The 20,851-nt window shown below is 54.7% G+C and overlaps 8 protein-coding genes across 8 annotated transcripts; 5 read left to right on the top strand and 3 right to left on the bottom strand.

Moving 5' to 3' along the window:
- The first annotated feature begins 395 nt into the window (after positions 1–395).
- BO70DRAFT_46024 (putative C6 finger domain protein) lies at positions 396–3,281 on the top strand. The gene is made up of 3 exons (XM_025548467.1): positions 396–1,518; positions 1,860–2,262; positions 2,315–3,281. The coding sequence occupies exons 1-3, from the start codon at positions 499–501 to the stop codon at positions 3,175–3,177; spliced, it is 2,286 nt and encodes a 761-aa protein (XP_025398893.1). The 5' UTR covers positions 396–498; the 3' UTR covers positions 3,178–3,281.
- Positions 3,282–3,638: 357 nt separating this feature from the next.
- BO70DRAFT_362538 (D-mandelate dehydrogenase-like dehydrogenase) lies at positions 3,639–5,223 on the bottom strand. The gene is made up of 5 exons (XM_025543332.1): positions 5,049–5,223; positions 4,721–4,935; positions 4,246–4,655; positions 3,888–4,127; positions 3,639–3,826 (listed from the first exon to the last, which is right to left on the bottom strand). The coding sequence occupies exons 1-5, from the start codon at positions 5,096–5,098 to the stop codon at positions 3,728–3,730; spliced, it is 1,014 nt and encodes a 337-aa protein (XP_025398892.1). The 5' UTR covers positions 5,099–5,223; the 3' UTR covers positions 3,639–3,727.
- A 487-nt stretch (positions 5,224–5,710) lies between these two features.
- On the bottom strand, positions 5,711–7,918 carry BO70DRAFT_362536 (putative cell cycle control protein (Cwf19)). The gene is made up of 2 exons (XM_025543331.1): positions 6,648–7,918; positions 5,711–6,599 (listed from the first exon to the last, which is right to left on the bottom strand). The coding sequence occupies exons 1-2, from the start codon at positions 7,476–7,478 to the stop codon at positions 5,778–5,780; spliced, it is 1,653 nt and encodes a 550-aa protein (XP_025398891.1). The 5' UTR covers positions 7,479–7,918; the 3' UTR covers positions 5,711–5,777.
- A 161-nt stretch (positions 7,919–8,079) lies between these two features.
- On the top strand, positions 8,080–9,590 carry BO70DRAFT_362535 (putative ATP binding protein). The gene is made up of 2 exons (XM_025543330.1): positions 8,080–8,238; positions 8,310–9,590. The coding sequence occupies exons 1-2, from the start codon at positions 8,196–8,198 to the stop codon at positions 9,476–9,478; spliced, it is 1,212 nt and encodes a 403-aa protein (XP_025398890.1). The 5' UTR covers positions 8,080–8,195; the 3' UTR covers positions 9,479–9,590.
- Positions 9,591–10,146: 556 nt separating this feature from the next.
- Positions 10,147–10,893, top strand: BO70DRAFT_362533 (uncharacterized protein). The gene is made up of 2 exons (XM_025543329.1): positions 10,147–10,262; positions 10,337–10,893. The coding sequence occupies exons 1-2, from the start codon at positions 10,232–10,234 to the stop codon at positions 10,744–10,746; spliced, it is 441 nt and encodes a 146-aa protein (XP_025398889.1). The 5' UTR covers positions 10,147–10,231; the 3' UTR covers positions 10,747–10,893.
- Positions 10,894–12,459: 1,566 nt separating this feature from the next.
- Positions 12,460–16,206, top strand: BO70DRAFT_396881 (subtilisin-like protein; the record flags this gene model as incomplete). The annotated part of the gene is made up of 10 exons (XM_025546655.1): positions 12,460–12,783; positions 12,839–13,283; positions 13,333–13,421; positions 13,474–13,834; positions 14,537–14,777; positions 14,825–14,846; positions 14,891–14,964; positions 15,008–15,337; positions 15,397–15,465; positions 15,558–16,206. The coding sequence occupies 10 exons, from the start codon at positions 12,460–12,462 to the stop codon at positions 16,204–16,206; spliced, it is 2,604 nt and encodes an 867-aa protein (XP_025398888.1).
- A 306-nt stretch (positions 16,207–16,512) lies between these two features.
- Positions 16,513–18,559, bottom strand: BO70DRAFT_387603 (uncharacterized protein; the record flags this gene model as incomplete). Its single annotated transcript, XM_025545918.1, has 4 exons — positions 18,101–18,559; positions 17,432–18,049; positions 16,809–17,319; positions 16,513–16,709 (listed from the first exon to the last, which is right to left on the bottom strand). The coding sequence occupies exons 1-4, from the start codon at positions 18,530–18,532 to the stop codon at positions 16,513–16,515; spliced, it is 1,758 nt and encodes a 585-aa protein (XP_025398887.1). The 5' UTR covers positions 18,533–18,559.
- A 454-nt stretch (positions 18,560–19,013) lies between these two features.
- BO70DRAFT_315745 (uncharacterized protein) lies at positions 19,014–20,653 on the top strand (the record flags this gene model as incomplete). Its single annotated transcript, XM_025540327.1, has 2 exons — positions 19,014–20,124; positions 20,191–20,653. Coding segments are annotated over 2 exons (1,492 nt in total), but the record flags the coding sequence as incomplete, so codon positions are not given.
- Positions 20,654–20,851: the final 198 nt, after the last annotated feature.

Here is a 20,851-nt window from a genome sequence, read left to right as displayed (position 1 = left end):
CAACATCCCCCGGCTGTGAGGTAGGCACGACCATCGGATTCGCAGAGTCCACGAATGGTGCTCTCGGGGACTGTTAGTTCCCTGGCCTGGCTGTCAATTTGTGATCGAAAAGCGTTTGCACCGGCTCGGATGCGCGATCGAGTCCTCGAGGACCAGCAATCAATCCCCTCGTGTCCTGAAAATGCGCGAGGGGTGGACCAAGAGGCCGTCACCATCATCTTCCCCTTACATTTACCTCTGGATCAACCCCACTGCAGCATGCTTCGTGATGTTGAGCGTGTACGGATTGCTTGGGCCGAGGTCTGATCACTAACACGCCTATCTTCCAGTCTACAGAAAATCGCACTTCGCGGTCGTTGCACCCCTGCAAGCTCTTCTCAACCGCAGAATCCCGTCGAAAACCACCGATACAGTGTTACTCACCGGCCTAAAGTCACGCCTCGAGTCCTACGCAGTTCCTCACCGCGGCGCCGAAGGTGAGCTCAGACCACGATCGAGATGGCGGAAACGATAGAACCGGCGAACCCATCGGGTGAACCGCCCAACCCGGCTCCTGAACCGGCCGAATTACCGCCAATCGAGACTGTTGAGTCCACTGAAGACCATGCGCTTCCGCCCATCGACACGTCTCTGCCTTCGATTGATTCTACGGGAATGGATGACCCGCTACACAGCCTGGACCACTCCCTGCCTCCAATAGATCCGACGATACCATCTTTGCCGCCGATTGACACCTCTCTCCCACCACTGGACACTACGCTACCGGCTACGGATGGTCATTTAGACGACGAGGATCCGGACTTTTCGTTCCCAGACACGCACCTTGAAGGCCATGCGTCGGAGGCGAATTCTGCGCCAGGGACAAGCTACGACTTCACCGAACATTCAGGACAATCGTCGACTCCGGCTCCTACATATCAGTCTCCTGCCAATGGTACGCAGCTGCAACAGCCCGATCAGTCCCAGTCGCAAGCGTTGCAACAGCTGCAGCAGTCGTCACCGCAAGCCCAGACACCTTATCATCAGCAGTATGCGCAACCACAGCAGCATTCGCCATCACAGCATTCTGCGTCCATGCAGCAACATGGCACAATGCACCAGCATCAGCAGGGGCAGTCACAGTCGGTCCATGCGTCCCCGCAACCCCAGCAGCAGCAGCAATACCAGCCTCAGCAGCATCAACAGAGTCCGGATATATATCACAATCATCAGTCTCATTCTACGTCGATGAGTGGGTCCTCGATGCAGACGATGGATCACCAGGGCCAGTCGTCGCAAATCCCCCAAGCTCCGATCGGCTCGCCGATGCCCTCGAACATGCCGCCGATGGCGTCGGTCGGCCAGTATATGACGGGTTATCCCACCAATGTATCGCAAATGGGGATGAACACGAACGCGCAGATGCGCTACCAGCTTCCTGGGGATCCGAACAAGATGCTTTCTGGGGGGCGGCACAAGAAGGAAGTCAAACGGCGGACGAAGACGGGATGCTTGACGTGTCGGAAGCGACGAATTAAGGTATGTACCTGGCGACGGGAGATGACGTGAAAATTTGAGCCCTTGTATGATGGAAATTGGGGGGGAGGGGCGGTGGTGGTTGAGTAGTGAAGCGGGCGGGCCGCGAAAAGCTACGGTGCTTCGCTTGCACAACGTTTTGCTCGGCTCGCGTACAGGCCAACCCCGCCTGCCGCCTCTTGTTGTTGTCGCCCACTCGCCTATCGCTGCTCCCCGCCCCTCCATTGCTACCACTTTTTTGTGGACAGCTCAGTTGGGCCGTCCCTGCCTTCTCAATTATTTCTCCTTCCCGGTCAATCGCATCGCTTCTCCGGTAGCTTGTCAAGCTGACCCTTTTCCGCTAGTGTGACGAAGGGCATCCTGTCTGCCGCAACTGCGTCAAGAGCAAGCGTGAGTGCCTAGGGTACGACCCGGTGTTTAAACAGCAACCCACCCCGTCGGCCATCCAGCCTGCCCCGAATCCGCACCCCTCGCTGGTGGTCAACCCCCAGGATCCGTCTACGTCCTATCCCGCGGCCCCTCCGGGCTACATGCCAGCAGCTTCTCAGCCCTTCGCCCCGTCCGAATCGCCCGCCCCGCCCAGTGAACGGTACGACTACAACACCACCATTGATCCCTCGCTAGACGTCAACAACTCGTCGAACATGGCTAGCATACAACATGCCGTCGAGGGGGGGTTGCAGCCAACGGTCAACCCGGTCATGACGAACAACAGTGCTACTCCGCCAGAGCCAATCAACAGTCGAGGTACTTGCTATGAAGTCATGTCCCCGTGGATGGATACTAACGGCCTTCATAGTGAAACAAGTGCATATCAGCGATCTCCTTGCGCTCCGCGGCATTCATCCTCCACCCCCTCATCCGATCACGTCCCTCCCGCCTAATCGCCTGGAAGAGATCCAGGCCGTGTTCCTGGCAACTTATGCGCCCGCGATTGACAAGTTCTTTGAGACCCGGTGGTTCCAGGAGAAGGCTTTGACCCATCTGCTGGCAAACGCGCAACTGATGGCCGACTATTCCGCGTTGATCGATGCGTTCAACGATCCCAACCTTAACGACCCCAATGTGCTCGCCCGGCTGGAGAGCTTCGAGGCGTCCGTGGTCTGGAGCTCCATGACCTTGTGCCGCCACGTGATGAATGTGTCCACTGGTACACAGCCGGAATACGACTTGGTGGTTGCTGCCAAGCGACTGGATGTTGTCGAGGCGATGATCACTGGGGAATATCTAGAAATAAATCCTCTGGCGCAGTTCCCGAACCGCGAGCCGGCGGCCAACCCTCCCACTCTCCCAGACCAGTTGACGCAACGATCCCTGGATTTCTGGAGCGCCATCGGGCACTTTTTAACGCTCCATGACAACGAAGCCAGCTCTGCCAAAGAGATTGACGATACCCTGGCTCGGTGCCGCACCTTGCTGGACACGTTCGAGAACCGCGACGTAACATACTCGATTGCGATCGCGCGCCATCTAGGACAGCGATGGGCCGACTTTCCGCGCAGCTTTCCCCAACCCATCCCGACGAATGAAAAGGACTCGGGAGCCAAGCTCTACGTGGCGCAGAAATTTCTCGAGCAGGAAGCCGGGGGAAAGGGCACCACGCAGGTGATCAAGCGCATGTGCGGCATGGTCGTACGGTCCTGGATCGTATCCCGGGAGTAGCTGGTCTGGTACTGCCTGCACTGCTCCGATGATATTTCTTTGCGACCTGTAATATGAAAAGCGAATTGGCGATTACCCTTTGGCGGTGTTTAACTAGACCTGTTCCCCCCTTTCTTTTTCCTCAATTTTCTTCATTCAAAGTTTCACTGACTCTGATCCAACTTGGTGATCCTTTGGGGTGGTCTTCCAATCGCTACCAGTCTGCGAGATGGGGAAGACATCGCATCACGACTCAGGAGTTGTTTATCCGTTTTTGTCTGCTTCTGGACGGCAAACTCATGGCGTTACGGCTGCATCATTCAAAAGGGGGTGGATAATGCTTTGGCTTTTTTCTTTCTTTTTTTTTCTTCTATTTCTTTTTATTTATATTCCACGAGTCATCCAAACTCGTCTAAAATGGAATCTCGAGACATGTTGCTATGGTATCGTTTGCCGAATGAATTAATGAACTTGTACATATCCATGAACTCGATATGGCCCCATTCTCTATTGCATAATTTCCACGTATATACACCCCCGTCTATCGATAACCATAATCAGCGACCATAGCTCACAGATCCGCCTGCTCCGGGACCGGGCTCTTCAACTTGCCCGTCTCGAGCGCCAGCCGGACGTTCTCGACTGCCCATTCCTCCATGGCGGTTTGCGTCTGCGATCGAACGAACTCATTAGCCTGGTCTCCCATCCATTACACTGCGACACAAACTCACCTCAACCGTCCATGTCCCCATATGCGGCACCAGCAACACATTCGGGTTCTGCACAAGACCGGGATGCACCGTCGGCTCGTCCTCAAAGACATCCAAGCCCGCCGAATAGACCTTCCCGGACTCGACCGCCCGCACCAGCGCCTCCTCATCCATAACCGCACCTCGAGCAGTGTTCACCACGACCACTCCATCCTTCATCTTCTCAAATTCCGCCGTGCTGATGATATGCCGGGTATGTTTCTGCCCAATGCGTCAGCCTATGCCACACAAAGCCCATCCCAAAATGGAATGAATTCTCCAAAACAACCATCCAAAAGAAACAAAACACAAAAGAACAAAAGAAAGATAAACCACCCACATTCAACGGCAAATTCAGACTGATCACATCACTCTTCCCCAACAACTCGTCAAACGAGACATACGTCGCGCCATCCGCCAACTCCTCACTCAGCTTCCGCCGATTATGATAAACGACCTTCATCCCAAACGCCTCCGCCTTCTTCTTCAGGTTGCGGCCAATGCCCCCCATACCCAGGATCCCGAGCACCTTGCCTTGCGGATCATGTCCCAGACGCGGCGCCGGCTGGCCCCGCCATTTGCCTTCCCGGAGGGCGTGCATCCCCGCGTTGAAGTTTCGCAATGCCCCGATGATCAGGAACATGTTTACGTCTGCCGTGGCGTCATCGACGGCCGTAGGCACGTTGGAGATGCGGATCGCGGGGCTGCGGGCGCTGCAGGCGTGCGTGTCGACTTGGTCGTAGCCGGCTCCTGTGGCGGGGATGATGTGTTGGTTGGCGGGTTGAGAGGGGGGAGAGAGGGAGGGGGTTACGTACCGCAATGGGCGAGGTATATCAGTGAGCTGGGCAGCGCGTTGACTAACTCTTCATCCACGAGACCGGTGATCTTGGCCGAATCGAAGGTGCGGTAGGCGGCCACGACGCCGTCGAAGTTCCCTGAACGGCATTCCTCGAGGAATTCCGTGCGGTTGGTGGCTTTTGGGCGGATGAGGTCTGCGATCGCGGAGAGGGAGAACCATGTTTCGTGGGCGCTGATAAAGGGGGCTGGTTAGTTGGTTCGGTCGGTTTGGAGGAGGGGATTGTGTGGTGGGGGGAATGAGATATATGAGGTATGGGAATTAATGAGGGACGGGACGTGACGTACTGGACGATTTCGCCCAGTAGGAGGACCTTGGGTTTGGGGTCGGAGCCCATTTTTCTTGCTTTTAGGATGCTGTTTGGAAGGGGTTGTCTAAGTGATGCGATCAAAAGGTCGGAGAAGAAAATAGTGAGTCAGGATGGATGTGGATGGGGGTGGGGGTAGATGTGCACTGGCTTAGTTATATACCGAGTGGGGGGGGGGGGGGGGGATGTCGCGACTCCTCGCGGGGTTTCCGGCCGAGAGAGAGAGCGGTCGAGCAGCGGGAAGTGTATACGCGATTTGGACAGAGGGGGGACAAGCTGCGACAGGATAGACCGCAGTAGGAAAGATAGGGAAGAGGCAATCGGCATCGGGGCGGATCCGAATGTCGTCGCGGATCGCGATGGACCCCCACGTGCCCCGCTCCCGTTATCGTCATGAACGAGGGCCCTCGGCTTCATCTCCGGTTGGTGCGCGGAGGGGATGGTGAGCGTGTTTTACAGGTGGATAATCTGGTGTCCGTGATCGGAATGGATTGCTGGATGAGCCGTGTGCCTGGTTGTTGGGTCTTTGAGGGCGTAGTGGTTACACTGACCGAGTAAACTGGGATGGATTGGATACTCGTCGCATGTCAACAACTACTAGGTCTACTGCCTAGGGTACTTCAAACACATGTTACTGCATCACATCATCTGATTTATGTGCCATACCTGCAAATTACAATACTACTAGAAGCCTGTACGGAGAACTCCATCATCCCTCAACAAGAACCCGCGTCCAGTCAAACTTCCTCCATCGCTTCTGGAACCCAGGAACACGCCGATCACCACCCCGTTGCCAGCGTCCCTGCCGCTTGATCACATCCGGAGCCAGATCCAACATTCCCCCAATGACCTCCCGAGCAAAGAGATCGCCCCGCGGCCACCGGTTCTCATCCTCAACCACATGCCCAAGGCCTCCGTCGAGTTCGAACCACACATGGAAGTAGGGCATCTCCTTGGCGATCAAGCGTCGGAAGGCGCTGCGTCCCATGCCCTGCTTGGCCTTCGCAAGCGAATCAATCAACTTCCGGTGCTGCGACCATTCAGCGTCCGAGGAGAGAATCGCCTCCTTGAAGAAGGCCGGGGATGTCTCCCCAAGACTGTAGGGCAGCGGGACCACTTCCATCGCCGCATGCCTCTTCCGGTGAGGCTGGGCCGCGTTCTCGTAGAAGATGACATCGCGGCCCTGATCGTGGTACATCCGCGTCAGACTCTTCATAAAGTTCCGGATCTCCTCCCATTCATCATCATCACACTCCAGCAGGTTTGTGCGGTGCTGGATGGGAACGATGGTACAGCACCCTTCGTTCAACTCGGGCTCTGTGGGGAGACTAAGGTAGACCCGAGTCGCCAGCGACACCACGGGGGCAATCGGGGGGGTGTTCGTATCTTCCTGGTGGCAAAGGGGGCAGTTATCGAGAATCCGGTTCATCTTCTGCAACTCGTTGATGGTGACATTCTTGATGTCGATCTCTGACCGATGTACCCGCCGCGCCAGCTTGGATGCATTGTCATCCATATATTCCAGGTCGTTCTGAGATACACGTTAGCCTGCTCTCAAGAAATTCGACTCGAGACTCACCTCAAATTTGGCATCCTTGGCGATTCTCTCCGCCATTCGTCGTCCGTCGCCTCCATATTGTCCCCGAGTTCGGCGTTCTTCCTGGACCATGTCCTCGATGGTCATCTCATCATTCTCCTCTACCTTTCCACGCTCACGGCCCCGCCTGTTCTCGACTGCCTTCACCTCGTTCCTGTTTCCAGCCAGCATCCGGTTGTCCATGACACCAAGCACCACGACATCTGATTCTTTCCGGTTGGCCATCGCGGCTGCCGCCGCATTGTAGCGCTCCTCGAGATCAGCCGCATCCGGCGCACGCTTGAGCTTGGCTTTCATCATCTGGGCCTTCAGCCGGTTGAGAGCTGTTAGATCGAGATGCTGAGTGGTATTCTGAGGGGGCACAGTCTCCATCGGTTTTCCCTGCCCTTCAGCTTCGAGCTCCTTGCCCGGACTGCGGACATGTTCATGCGAATCGCGGTGGACGTTTTCCTTCAGTTTCCTCTCCTGGAAAAGCTCTCCCGTGGGCTTCTCCTTGCCCACGTAGCCTTCACCGTATCGTTCACGTCTATCCAATTCTGATTCTTCTTCGCGTGCATCGTCAAATGAGCGGATATCCCCGAAACGGTTCATGGCAACCTCTTCGACCGACTTTCCGCTTTCCTCTGCCTCTCGGTAGACAGCCCTCAGCTTGGTCATCCTCCACTGAGAGCCAGCATCGCCAATTGTGTAGTCAACCTCATGTTGAGCAGACTCCTCCTCAACTTCCTCCAGCACTTTACCTTCCTTCAAGTCGCGTAGGTGGGAGTTGAGCTCTTTGCCGTGGATCTTCAGGTCGAAATCCGCCTGAAGCATTTTCGGCTTCGGCTCTTCTTCCAAGCGTGTTGTATTGCGTCGCTGAACATAGTCGATGTCAAGTCCAGATGGCCCCTCCATCCAGGCGTCTCTCTTCAGACGCGTGGGCTCTTCCTGTATGGCTTCCTCCACCGGACCGGGCGCGTCCTTCACTTCCTCTTTGCTGTCGCGGTGTCGACGCTTGTGGGCATGATCGCGGTCCTCCCGGTGGTCAGATGAGCGACGAGATCGTTTATGGCGGTGTTCATTATCCTCACTGCGTCGCGACTCGCGGTGCCTGTCGTGATCGCGCTCCCTCGAGCGGTGACGACGGTGGTGCCTCGAGCGCTCTCCGCTGCGGTCGCGATGTTCCCGATGGCGGTGCCTGTGCTTGTCGCTCTTCTCGTGTCTCCGTTCCTGCTCCTCCGCTAATGATTTCTCGAAATCCTCCAGCGTCATGGTGATGGGTGAAGGTGTCGAGAAAGGGGAGAGAGGTTAAGGAAGGCAGGGAAAACGCTGCGGACGGAATGACGTCTGGGCGGTTCCGGTCCAGCCAGACTCCACCAGCCGATCTGCTCATCCCCGCGACAGAAGAATTTCTTCGGACCTCCCCGCCTGCCTCGTTTCCACCTCACCCCTCCCCTCCTCCTGGCCAGCTTTTCATCCGAAAACAGGGCAACTGCTGTGATCGCAAATATCCTCATCCTCGAGAGCTTTCGATCTCATCCGAATTTCACCATGGCGCAAGCACCCGTCGCCGTCGTCTGCGTCGGCATGGCAGGTATGCCGACAATCCGTCCCGCTGCCTCAGCCCGGTCTGCCTTTGCTAACTAATGGCTTGCTTCGAGCTAGGCTCTGGAAAGACGACATTCATGCAGAGAATTAACTCCCATCTCCACTCGAAGAAAACGGTCCCCTATGTGCTCAACCTAGACCCTGCCGTCCACACGGTCCCCTTCGAGAGCAACATCGACATCCGTGACTCGATCAATTACCGAGAGGTCATGAAGCAGTACAACCTGGGTCCCAACGGCGGAATTCTCACGTCCTTGAATCTCTTCGCCACCAAGGTCGACCAGATCATCTCCCTACTGGAAAAGCGCACCGCATCGAACCCCAGCAACCCAACCGCCAAGCCCATCGAGCACATCCTCGTCGACACCCCAGGACAGATTGAGGTCTTCGTATGGAGTGCATCCGGAAGCATTCTTCTCGAAACCCTGGCGTCCTCGTTCCCTACTGTTATCGCCTACGTCATTGACACCCCTCGTACCAGCTCCACGAGCACCTTTATGAGCAACATGCTTTATGCCTGCAGTATTCTGTACAAGACGAAGCTGCCGATGATTCTTGTCTTCAACAAAACCGACGTCCAGGATGCCGAGTTTGCCAAGGAATGGATGGCCGATTTCGATGCGTTCCAGAAGGCGCTTCGGGAGGAAGAGGAGTCGGGCGCGTTTGGCTCAGAGGGTGGAGCTGGAGGCTTTGGCGCTGGAAGTGGATACATGGGTTCGCTTCTGAACAGCATGAGTTTGATGTTGGAGGAGTTTTACAGGCACTTGAACGTCGTCGGAGTCAGCTCCATGACAGGTGATGGCATTGATGAGTTCTTTGCCGCCGTGGAGGAGAAGCGTCAGGAATTCGAGCGCGACTACAAGCCCGAGCTGGAGCGCAAGAAGAAGGAGCGGGAAGAAACCAAGTCTGCACAGCGTGAACTGGAGCTGGGCAAGCTGATGAAGGATATGAATGTCTCGGGGACTAGTCGAAGCAAGCGTGGGGAAAATGAGGCCGAGACCGTCAGCGAGGCCGAAGAGGAGGAGGAAGCCTCAGCTGCAGCTGCACGGAGAGGCGAGGAGGAGGACGATGACGATTCCGACGAGGAAGGGTATGGTGCTCCTGCTGGTGACACTGAGGGGCTCTCGCAACGGTATCAGGATGCGCTTGCAGACCAGCACGCGGGTCCTTCTGATGCGGACAACAGCTTTGCAAGATACTTGCGCGCCAGCAACATCAACCAGTGAGGCTGGGATATCTGCATTTTTCCTTTTGCTTCATCTTGGTGTTATGAGGGCGTTAATATATGGTTTATTGATTCACTCATGAATAAATGAATAGACAACATTTGAACCACTCAGGCAGTGTCTGTCTATTTCCATCTTGATTAATCGTCTCCAGCTTGACAGGATATGGTGTTTCATCGGGGCTGTTGGATAAATAAATTGCTACTCCGGAATGCTTCATCGCATCCTCTTTCGCCGACTTTGTGCTGACAGCGATCAACTGTGGAGTGGGGATATAATGACCTTGACTGGGATATGCGCATAATCGCATAATTTCAGCAGGAATGCAGACAAGATCCCTGTCATTGTGCACAGCTCCGTGTTATGTAGTAATGAGTCAGCAAGATGCATTTGCGTCGAATGACATCATTCTATTGGCAGCCAAGGGATGACCTCATGGGGATCCCAGTTGTTCCTTTATAACCTGCCTTCTGCTCAGGCATGAGCTCTTTCAGTTCACTCATTGAAACAAGTACATACCTACGAGTACATACCTACAGCTATCGCACATCTAAATCCAAAACACAATTGAGCAGACCTCCACCATGGATGTCAGTCTAATCCCTTGCAGCAACATGCACTCCATCTCAGAAGAAGCTGCAAGACCAGTAGCTAATACATCTGCAGGTCTTTTATGCATACACTTACACCACTGCGGGGTGGCTTTCCCTCCAGAGCTTCGCCTTAATCACAGTCCCGGAGATGATGACCACAATGCTGGAACAGGAATCCAGACAGCCTTCTTGTAAGAACTTTTCTTTCTATTGGGCTACTTTCTATTGGGCTCGTCGCGTGAGAACCACAGCTAATAAGATCCAGCCATTGAAACCTACTTCTCCCGTTGCTTCGGCTTTAGTCTCCTCACAATCGCCATCCTGACGGTTCTGATGACCGGCTCCATCCCTCTGACCTCCTCCATTGCCGAACCAGTCACCACAGACGACTCCGACCCAAAGGCACCCTACGCAGTACCGACACTGATCGTTACAACCGTCTTCCACGGCCTCTCCGCAGGCTATGCATATGCTTGGTGGGTGGATAAGGGACAGGTGGCGTTTGCGGTTGGCATGGTGGTCTCGGGCGCTATTGCTTTTGTGGGACTCTGGTGCGCGCTTTTCGCAACCAGCAATGGGAAAATTAGTCGGAAGACCGGGGCAGATAAGAGGACAGCCGGGTTCCCGTTTGCCAATAAGGAAGCTGCGAAAAAGCATGGGAAGAAGAGTCTGTAAATTGGACATGGGATGGGGGATGGAGTTTGATGGTTTTGTCAATCGAGGTTGATATACTGTATGCTAGTCTGCTGTTCATAGTGAGTCTGACGGAAATAGAAGCTGCTTGACTAGCTGCACCTGCAGCAATGTCAGATAATACACCACCCCTTCGTTTTTCACAACAACCCTGTTTGGCGTCCACATGAATGACGAAGACCCCGGTGGGGATCACGGGACCGGGTGTGACAGAAAGACCGGCCAAGACGCGCTTGCAACCTCGACCTCCCGTACACCAATCCTCTTAATCTCCGAATGGTCTGAGATACACTACCACCTACGGTTACTGCCGCTCTGCCTGTCACGAGAATGCAACTGTGGTCTTTCGAAAGGTCCTGCAGCCCGTCAGACAGCCTCCATCCCGCCGTCACCAGACGCGCCAAGGTAGTGTAAGGTCCTGCAGGGGAGAAAGACAGGTAAGTGTCATTGACTGGCCTTACTGCAGGGCACGGGAATCGCTACCAATGATCACTCGGAGCTTCACGCTCATCTTGTCGTGTCGGACAGACTCATTTTGTCTATGTAGGGCATCTGCTCCGCTGACGAACCCTACTGCCACAACTAGCCTCCTGATCACCGACAGCAAACAATCGAGCATCTGTTGATGCTAATTCAACACATCGGCACTTCAACTGCGGTACTATTGGATATCCGGGACAGCCTTCCAGACGTGATGGATTACGGGCAGATCGTCCCCATTACCCCAGCTAGTCATTCTCCAAATACACACACTAGCGAGGATAGAGACCATGGCGTGATAAGGTCTGAAGGCCCGCCCAGGCACATGCAAGCTTCTTGGTGGTACCGAAACTTCATCGCTCCTAAGGTGTGGTTAGAGGGCTTATCACAAGGACTCAACTCGCCTTACATATCTGCTGTGGTGAAAATAGCAGGCCTTCCATGTCCAAAGCGTATGCACAAGACGATATTGTTTTACCGCACTCGTCCCATTGTGCAACCCTGGATACCGACAGGATCCAGTTATTCCTCATATGCTGTGCTTCCCAGAGTAGGATGAGTTGGGATCAAATGTCTCATCCTTTACCAACCATGGAAGGGGTTTCCTCAGAGATAACGGGATTACACAGAAGACAGTATCGCATGAAGATGCCAAGTCCTGGAGGGCCACATTAGATGTCTTAGACGGGTTGTCGAGCGTTTCCGCCTCCTCGGGGCTTGTTGCGCGACATCAATATCTCCGAGATGTGTGTACTGGAATAGGCGGTCTTCAGGGAACTGTCAACACACCGTCTTATGAGCATAGATTGGACTCACTTTTCGGGGTACTTTGAGAGTCGCAGCTTCAATATCGGGGGATATTCGCGAATGGCTAGATTATTCAATGACGGGATATCAAGCTCTTCTTCTTAGACTGAGTTTGGCACCATCACCCTTGCATCTTTATCCGCGTCCTGTTGGTGCATATTATTATTTCTGGGTCACAATCAGGTCGTCTGAAAATGCAATGTCACCCTCTGGGTTTAAAACAACTTCCAGTGCCTCCTGACCTGTCACTTCCTCTACGAAGGTTAACCGGCACAGTGAATACTGAACTGCGGGCTCAGCAAGAAAAATAAGGCTCTTTGACAGATTATAAAGGACGTGTGTCCCATTGCAGGTTTTGACCAGACTCTATCTTTTTAAACACCCCTCACTGTCCTTCCGCTTCTCCACATGGCTTTCTTCAAACATAGTCTGCTCTTGCTCGCGGCCCTCTTGCCTGCAATCTTGGGCACTCCAGTGCAAAAGTCTCGCCAGGCTACTGATGTCATCCCCGGAAAATACATTGTTACCTTCAAGCCGGGTGTCGATGAGGCAAGGATTGAATCTCATACAGAGTGGGCAACTATCCTTCACAAGCGCAGCCTGGAAAGACGTGACACCACCGACCCGAGCCTCCCCGTCGGAATCGAGAGAAGCTACAAAATCAACAACTTCGCAGGGTATGCAGGATCATTTGATGAGACCACCATCGAAGAGATTCGCAAGAGCCAAGATGTTTGTACATTGACTACTGCTCCTGATATCCGATCTAATGCATGAATGTCCGTAGGTAGCATATGTGGAGGAAGATCAGGTTTGGTATCTCAGCGAACTGGTCACCGAAACACGAGCTCCATGGGGCCTGGGGAGTATTTCCCACAAGGGTACCGCGAGCACCGACTACATCTACGATGACAGCGCTGGCGATGGTGGCTATGCCTATGTCGTAGATACAGGCATCCTTGCCACCCACCAGGAATTTGGCGGACGTGCAGTTCTCGCCTACAATGCCGCAGGTGGCCAGCATGTCGATGGCGTCGGACACGGAACGCATGTTGCTGGGACTATCGGCGGCAGAACCTATGGTGTTTCCAAGAAGGCCAATCTCTTGTCGGTGAAGGTCTTTGTAGGCGAATCCAGCTCGACATCGGTTATCCTTGACGGATTCAACTGGGCTGTTAATGATATTGTGAGCAAGAACCGCACCAGCAAGTCTGCGGTTAATATGAGTCTCGGTACATACAGATGTCCCGTGTTGAAGTCTGACTGCTGACATGAACGTAGGTGGGAGCTACTCCCGTACTTTCAACAATGCGGTTGAAAATGCCTTTGAAGAGGGTGTGCTCTCTGTTGTCGCAGCTGGGAATGAGAATGTAAGCATGTCCAGCTTTATACTCGAATGGTCTGTGACTGACACTCTATTAGAGAGATGCTGCGCGGACAAGCCCAGCTTCTGCGCCGGATGCTGTCACTGTTGCTGCCATTAACAGAAGCAACGCCCGAGCGTCCTTTTCCAATTATGGCTCCGTCGTTGATCTCTTTGCGCCTGGTGAGAGCATCCTATCTGCCTGGATCGGATCTAACTCAGCCACGAACACCATTTCTGGCACATCTATGTCGACACCTCATGTGACCGGATTGGTCATCTACCTGATGTGTTTGGATGAGCTGTCCACTCCAGGCGCTGCAACCGCTCGTCTGAAGGCGCTAGCCACGCGGAATGTTGTCACCAACATATCCGGCAGCCCTAACCTTCTGGCTTATAATGGAAATGGTCGCCAGGATAGTACGGGGGGAGGTGGTGATGATGGTATTACTGCATGAGGAGACCACGTAAGACATCGAGACGATGATAGAAAAGTCGCAGTCGGTGATATACAGCTAGGTTTTTTGATGTCAATGAAAGCGATGCCAAAGAGCTTGACAGCACTTCAGCCCGTAGATCTCCAAGTCTAATGCCGAGCCTATTGCAACTGGGATGCCTCGGGCGCAGCCTTCGGTTTCCTACAGACTGGCCCACCTTCGAAACAAGCATTGACTGGGCATGAGTATTCTGCACATGTTAAAGCCTCTCCCGTTTACCTTCCGACGTGGTACCGGCCTAGTTGCGGGATGAATGACCACGGAGAAGTGCACCAGACGAGCATTATGATTGCTCCAGCTCTGAACAGGATGAGCCACTGGGTATGAACTACCACTTTTGGCCAGCTTCGTGGCATCAATTGTTCACAGTAGAGGAATCGCCACTGGGGATCACGGATATCTATTGAATCTGGAATGAGATATTCAACCACGGACCCCGGAAGGGCCAGCCCCATAATATAATGAACCGGCCTCCGTGCAACGTGGATACATACCGATCCATCGCCTAGGCCCTACTGCTGAATCCGCGGCCCTACATCCGAGCCTGTGCTTCATGAAGCAAGTATACGGTGCTGGTACTGCACTACTACCTATATAGCTACACTTTCTGCTTGGCAATGAGTAGTCTTCACTATCCCTTACTTCTCCCTCGTCGAGATGAAGACCACAGCGACGATTGTCGTCAAGTCTCCGGAGGAGTCCGAGAAAGACGTACTTCTGACACTACTGCCGGAGTATGGACTGAAGCTGGCACCGGATGGATTGCATATCCAATGGGCCGTGGGAAATGGCCGCCACCCGAGGAATTGGAGCCCGAGGAGGAAGGTGTATGACACTGCGCTGATTGTGTTTCTCGAGTTCTTCACGTATGTGCTTACCCCCAGTCATGCGGTGGGGAACTGACACCTCCTAGGACAGCAATTAGCACTGCCGGGGTAGGTGATATGAGTTGTTCAGGTGATATTGCTAAGATGCATAGTCCACGGCTGCCAACAACGCAGTCCATGAGTTTCACATACAGAAAGAATTGTCTATCTTTCTTTTCGTCTCAATGTTAGTGCCAATACTTTCGAATAGATGTATACTGACGATATAGATATCTCATCGGTCAAGCCATCGGGGGCATCATCTTCCCGCCGTACTCCGAGGTCTTCGGACGCAAGAAGCTGTACGTGGCCAGCTCGGCTCTGTACAGCATTGCCTGCATTGTGATAGCATCGGTTCCTTCCCTCGCTGGTGTGGCTCTCGGACGGCTCGTCTGCGGATTTCTGTCCGCGATTCCCACGACAGTCGTGGTAGGGAGCATTGAGGACATCTTCAACTCGCGCGAGCGGGTCTGGGTGATATGCATCTGGACGATGTTCGCCAACCTGGGACTGGTTGTTGGGCCCATTCTGAGCACCTTCGTCGTGGCCGATTCCAGCTGGTATATACTATACATGCCGCCACCACTCCTCCATCCACACATCCAACTAACAGCACCAGGAGATGGCTCTTCTACCTCGCCGCAATTGTAACTGGCATCCTCACTCTCCTCCTCCTCACCCTGCACGAGTCCCGTCCATCTCTCCTCCTCGCCCGCGAGGTAGCCACCCTGCGCAAGGTCACCAAAATCGACACTCTGGAGGGACTCAACCCCGACACAGCGCCATCGCCATCGCCCTCGTCTACCTCTTCACCGAAGCACTGCCCCCAATCTACGAATCCTTCGGCTTCACCCCAAAGCAGGCCTGTCTCCCCTTCATCGCGATCGGTCTCGGCCTCAGCCTGGGCCTACTAACCCGGTGTCTGGACCTGCGCATCATCGCCCAACACCGCCAACACAGTCGCCCCCTCCTCCCCGAAGACAAATTGACCGGGTTCTGGATCGGCGCGCCCATCCTAGCAGGAGCACTGTGGCTCTTCGCCTGGACCATCCCCCCGGCCGTGACCAATCTCCCCTGGATGGTTTCTGTCGTCGCCCTCGTGTTAACCGGGTACAGTCTCAATGAGATCGACTACGTGCTCGGCGGCTATCTCACCGATAGCTATCTCAGCTACGCGGCGAGCGGGCTAGCGGCCCTGAGCCTGGTGCGGGCGTTGCTTTCCGCCGCGCTGCCGCTTATCTCGGCCCCGATGCTGGAGCGTCTCGGCGCAAACTTCACCGTGTCAGTGTTAGCTGCCATCGCGACAGTGTTTTGTATCGTGCCGCCGTTGTTCTCGCGCTTTGGACGGGGGATGAGAGCGCGTAGTGCGTTTGCGCGGTTCAGTTTGACCATGTACAGGGAGTATAGTGTTGACGAGGAGGGGTACTAGTATTAGACTATGCAATTGTGCACGGAGGTAGTTAGTAGTGTGAGGTTCCGGGGAAGGGGGAAGGTGGTGATAAAAGTTTAGGCTTGCTTTCCTTCAGATTGTTAGCACGTAATTAATTAATTAATTAATTGATTAATTAATTATCCAAGCAATAGAGTTAGCTACTACGGAGTACCGAACTGCTACCCCAAAACTCTCCTTCCCTTTCCAAGTACTTTTCCCGAGCCTTCCAGAACCATGCCCACCCCGAATTATTATTATATACAAGAAATAGTACCAGATTCAAAGACCATAATGAGTCTCATTTTACTCCCGCACTACCAGACCATAAAACGCAGCCCCCGAAAACACCGTCGTTCCCCACCCCAAAGCCCTAACTGTTGTCTCAGGACTGGCCCCCAAAAAGCCCGCGGCAATCCGGCCCATCACGCCTCCCACCACCCCCATCCACAGGACAAAGAACCCTAACTCCCGTATCCTCTTCCACATCCTGCCTTCTTTCTCTTTCGCACTCACACTGACACTCACACCCATATTCCCACCCTTCTCCTTCTCCTTCTCCTTCTCAATCCCCCTCAAGCCAGAGGTAGTAGTAATAGAACCGGAAACCCCCCTCATAGCCGTCCCCCACCCCCCCTCAAACACCGTCCCCAAACTCCAAGCATGCACCGCCGGCAACGGCACATTATAAAACACCATCGCAGGCAGCACCCACCCCCACCAGGCGATGCCCCTCTTCCCCCCGCCCGCACGATCCGGATTCCTCCCCACATTATAAACAATCGTGTAAACCACTCTAAACGCCAGATCCGTCCACGAGAAATACGCCATACTCGTTCCCGTCACATAATAGTACAGGATATAGGCCAGACCCAGCAAAGGGCCAAGTTCGCGCTTGATCGCGGCCCAGAAGAACAGGGGTGAGGTGAGGGTGTAGATGTGGGGGTTTTGGAAGGATTCAATGTGGCCCGCGCGGCTCCAGCGGACTTGTTGAAGGAGCCATTTCGAGAGTGTGGTGGGGGTGTCGGTTGAAGCGAGGGTGTCGGACACGTAGGTTATTGTCCAGTTTTGGAGGAGGAGGTTGGTTGTTAGGTGGCGGTCTTCGTTGATTATCTGGTCAGAGCGTTAGCTCTGCTTCTGATGTCTTGTGAATGGGATGGGGGTGGGAATGAAGTGGTTGATTAAGGGAGAGGGACGGAGGAATATGGAGAAGAAGGAGACATACCATGCGATGCCCCAGCACACACTGGGTATACCACGGATACAACACGGCCGGCAAGGCCGCGACACGGAACGCCGAACTAGGACCACTCTGGCAATCACTCGTGCCAGCCGCCGTGGCAGTCGACCGGGTCAGATACAGCTCGCACCAGTAAACCACACTCCCCAGCTTCGAGATCGCCGAATCATGCTCATTATGCACGATCAGACCCGCACTCCCGCCCCCGACAGACGGATCACCCGCCACCGTCTCAACCGTACTGCGCAGCGAGCGCGGGAAGACGATGGTATCGGAATCCGACGACCAGAGATACTCGATGCCCAGGAGGTCAGAGATCACGATCGAGAAGATGAAGGAGGTGAACATGATGCCTTTCTTGTGCAGGTGTGGCTGATACAGACACAGACGCGTGATGCCGCCTGCGCCGCGGTCGAAGGTGATCTTGTGGTCGGTGAGGATCTCGCGGGCGAGGTTGCAGCAGTGCGCGATGCTTTCTTGCATGTATTTATCCGTGGGTTGGGAGTGTAGGTCAGCGGTGGAGATCTTGTCGAAGGTGCGCACGGCCAGTTCGCCGAAGGGTTCGTCGAGGCGGATTACGGATGAGGTGTTGTTGGAGTAGACCTGGGACTGTTAGAGGGTGTGAAGAGAATGGGGAGAGAGGATGAATGATACCTTCTGGAACACGCGCACCATCTCCATATCAGCTTCTTCGTCGCCGTCAATTCCCACTAGGACAAATCGACATCCCTCGGCGGAGTTGTAGCTCTCGAGAGCGCGCGCGAACAGTGCCGGGTCCTCGCGATACCCAACCACAGCGGCCATGCAGTCCGGCCCCGGACCGGCGGGGGACAGTCGTGGGATAGCCTTTTCGGCATCCTGCAAGGCTTTATCCTGGCCGTAGAGCTTGCGGCGCCGACACTCGTTGGTGTAGCGGTTGTATTCGGCCGCGAAGATGGTGACCAGGACGTCCAGGGTCAATGGGTGGCGCGTGTAGGCCGTGAGGATGTAGTAGACGGGGAGGATCAGAATGCACCCCAGGAAATTAAGGAACTGACGGAGTCGCGACACCTCCGGCCCGCGCGCGTGGAAAACGGATGAGTCCATGTTTTAGGGCTGCTTTGCGGCACGGCGGGTGGTGATGGCGATGGCGATGGCGATAACTCTCTAGTTACGGAATATAGTGGATGTATTTATCTTAGCCCATACATAGCGCTTCAGTTTCTTCAAGTCCACTACGTTCCCGTCTTTGAGGCCGGAAGTCCTAATTTTAAATCGTGAGACTAAATTTGACAATTTTGACTCACCAAGGCCACGCTAGACTGCTTGGTAGCACTTGGTCGCAGCGGGTCTGCAGCCAGCCAGACCCTACCAGACCCTGATCGGCGGGAGGCGTTGACAGCCCGCCAATCGGGGCCGCATTGCCCCTGGCCGCAATCTCCAGTAGCCGCGGATCCGCTCCGATCTTTGAGACATTCCCAACCGGGCGTCCTCCGCGAGATTTGGGGCATTCTGCTCGTGGTTATGGTTCTTCGTATTTATAGTTCCGCCAGGCACGGAGCATTTTCCCTCGAGCAACCACCACCAGCATGCGCAAGGCCTTCTCCAAGGACAACCGCATGGTCCCCTTGGGGATCATGCTGACCACTCTCATCATCTTCCTCTACCACTTCGAGCTGGATCGACCAGCCCCGGTGGCATCGCCGTTGTCTCCGTCTCCCCACACGGTGTCCACCCAGTTTGTACAGGAACAGGTGCATTCCCCAGCATCAACTCCCAAGGCAGACGCGCCTTCATCGGCCTACTACAACCACAACCATGATCCTGCTCCCTCCCCCATCTCCAGCTCCAGCTCCAGCTCCTCCCTCTCCATCACCGACATAACCCTCATGTTCAAAACCGGCGCCTCCGTCCTCTGGAAACGCGTCCCCATCCACCTGACCACCAGCCTCTCCCCCCAACGCATCCCCGCCACCAACGTTCTCCTTTACTCCGACGCCCCCGAAACCATCGGCTCGTGGAACTTCCTTGACGTTCTCGCCAACACCTCCTCCACTGTTCAACAATCCCCAGACTTCCTCCCCTACATCCAACAAGCCGACTACGACAACCGCCAAAACTACGCCGAAATCTCCAACATGCCCGGCGACGCGGCCGGCCCCGTCGGCGGCTGGAAGCTGGACAAATACAAGTTTCTGCCCATCGTGGCGCACGCGGGCCGCGCGCACCCAGACTCAAAGTGGTATATTTTCATGGAGGACGATTCGTATATCTTCCTCCCCAACCTCCTGACTCACCTTGACCGGTTCGATCCCAGCGAGCCGTGGTACCTGGGCAGCGTGGCCTGGATCCACGGGGACTTTTTCGCGCATGGCGGGTCTGGATTCGCTTTGTCACGGGGGGCGTGGGAGAAGAGTTTCGGGGCGGATCCTGATATCGTGACCAAGTATGAGGGGTTCACGGCGGAGCATGGCTGCGGGGATCATATTCTGGGCCATGTGTTGAAGGACTATGGGGTGGGGTTTGGGGAGGATCCGACAGCGGAGAATCGGTTCGCGTATGGGTTCAACCCCGAGGCGCATTGGTCGACGTGGTTTGAGAGTGAGAATTGGTGTAAACCGGTCTATAGCTGGCATCATACCCATGGTAGGGATGTGGCGAGGTTGTTTGGGTTGGAGTCGGGGTGGGACTTTTCGAAGGTGAGTGTGCGCTGTTTTTCTTTTTGTCTGGTGGGCAGCAGTGGTTGGGGCTAATGGTGGTGATAGGGTCAATTGAGGTATCGCGATGTGTTCGATGCGCTGGTGAAGCCCTATCTGCGGACCAGAATCGAGTGGTGGGATAACGGGGCGGCCAAGTATGAGATCCGCTCGAATAATGTCCAGTGGGCGCAGATCCCGGAGGGGGTCAAAGAAACTGAGACCTGGAAAAAGGGGTGGCGGTCTGTGGATGCATGTCAGGCGGCGTGTGTGGCCTGGGGTGAGTGCGTGCAGTGGAGTTTCTACGAAGACCGGTGCAAGATGGACAGCATGGTGCTGCTGGGCAGCGGGATCCCAGAGGGTGATTCCCGACGGCAGACATCCTTGCCGTGGACGAGTGGGTGGATGAAGGAGAGGATTGAAAAGTGGGCCTGTGATTCCGATGTATGATATGTCTAAATTTGTAGTAGAGTATAGCTGTACATACCTCGTGGATGCTGCCGTAGATAATGTGTATAGCCTCAATACCCACATCCACCAGACAATCCACAATCCCCACCACAAAGAATAGAATTAAACCCCGAGACAAAGGCTATTTTAATCTAAAACAACCCTCCCCCCCCCCAATCAGATCCATTAGTCAAGAAGTACATAACCCCACTAAACTAGCGTCCCAGACCCTGACCCTCCCCTCCTCACCTCTACCATCTATTATCTACTACCCTTCACT

This window comes from Aspergillus heteromorphus (genome assembly GCF_003184545.1).
Source record: "Aspergillus heteromorphus CBS 117.55 chromosome Unknown BO70scaffold_14, whole genome shotgun sequence".
NCBI lineage: Eukaryota > Fungi > Ascomycota > Eurotiomycetes > Eurotiales > Aspergillaceae > Aspergillus > Aspergillus heteromorphus.
The sequence above is the reverse complement of the archived record's forward strand: the minus strand, read 5'-3'. Positions and strand labels throughout refer to the sequence as shown.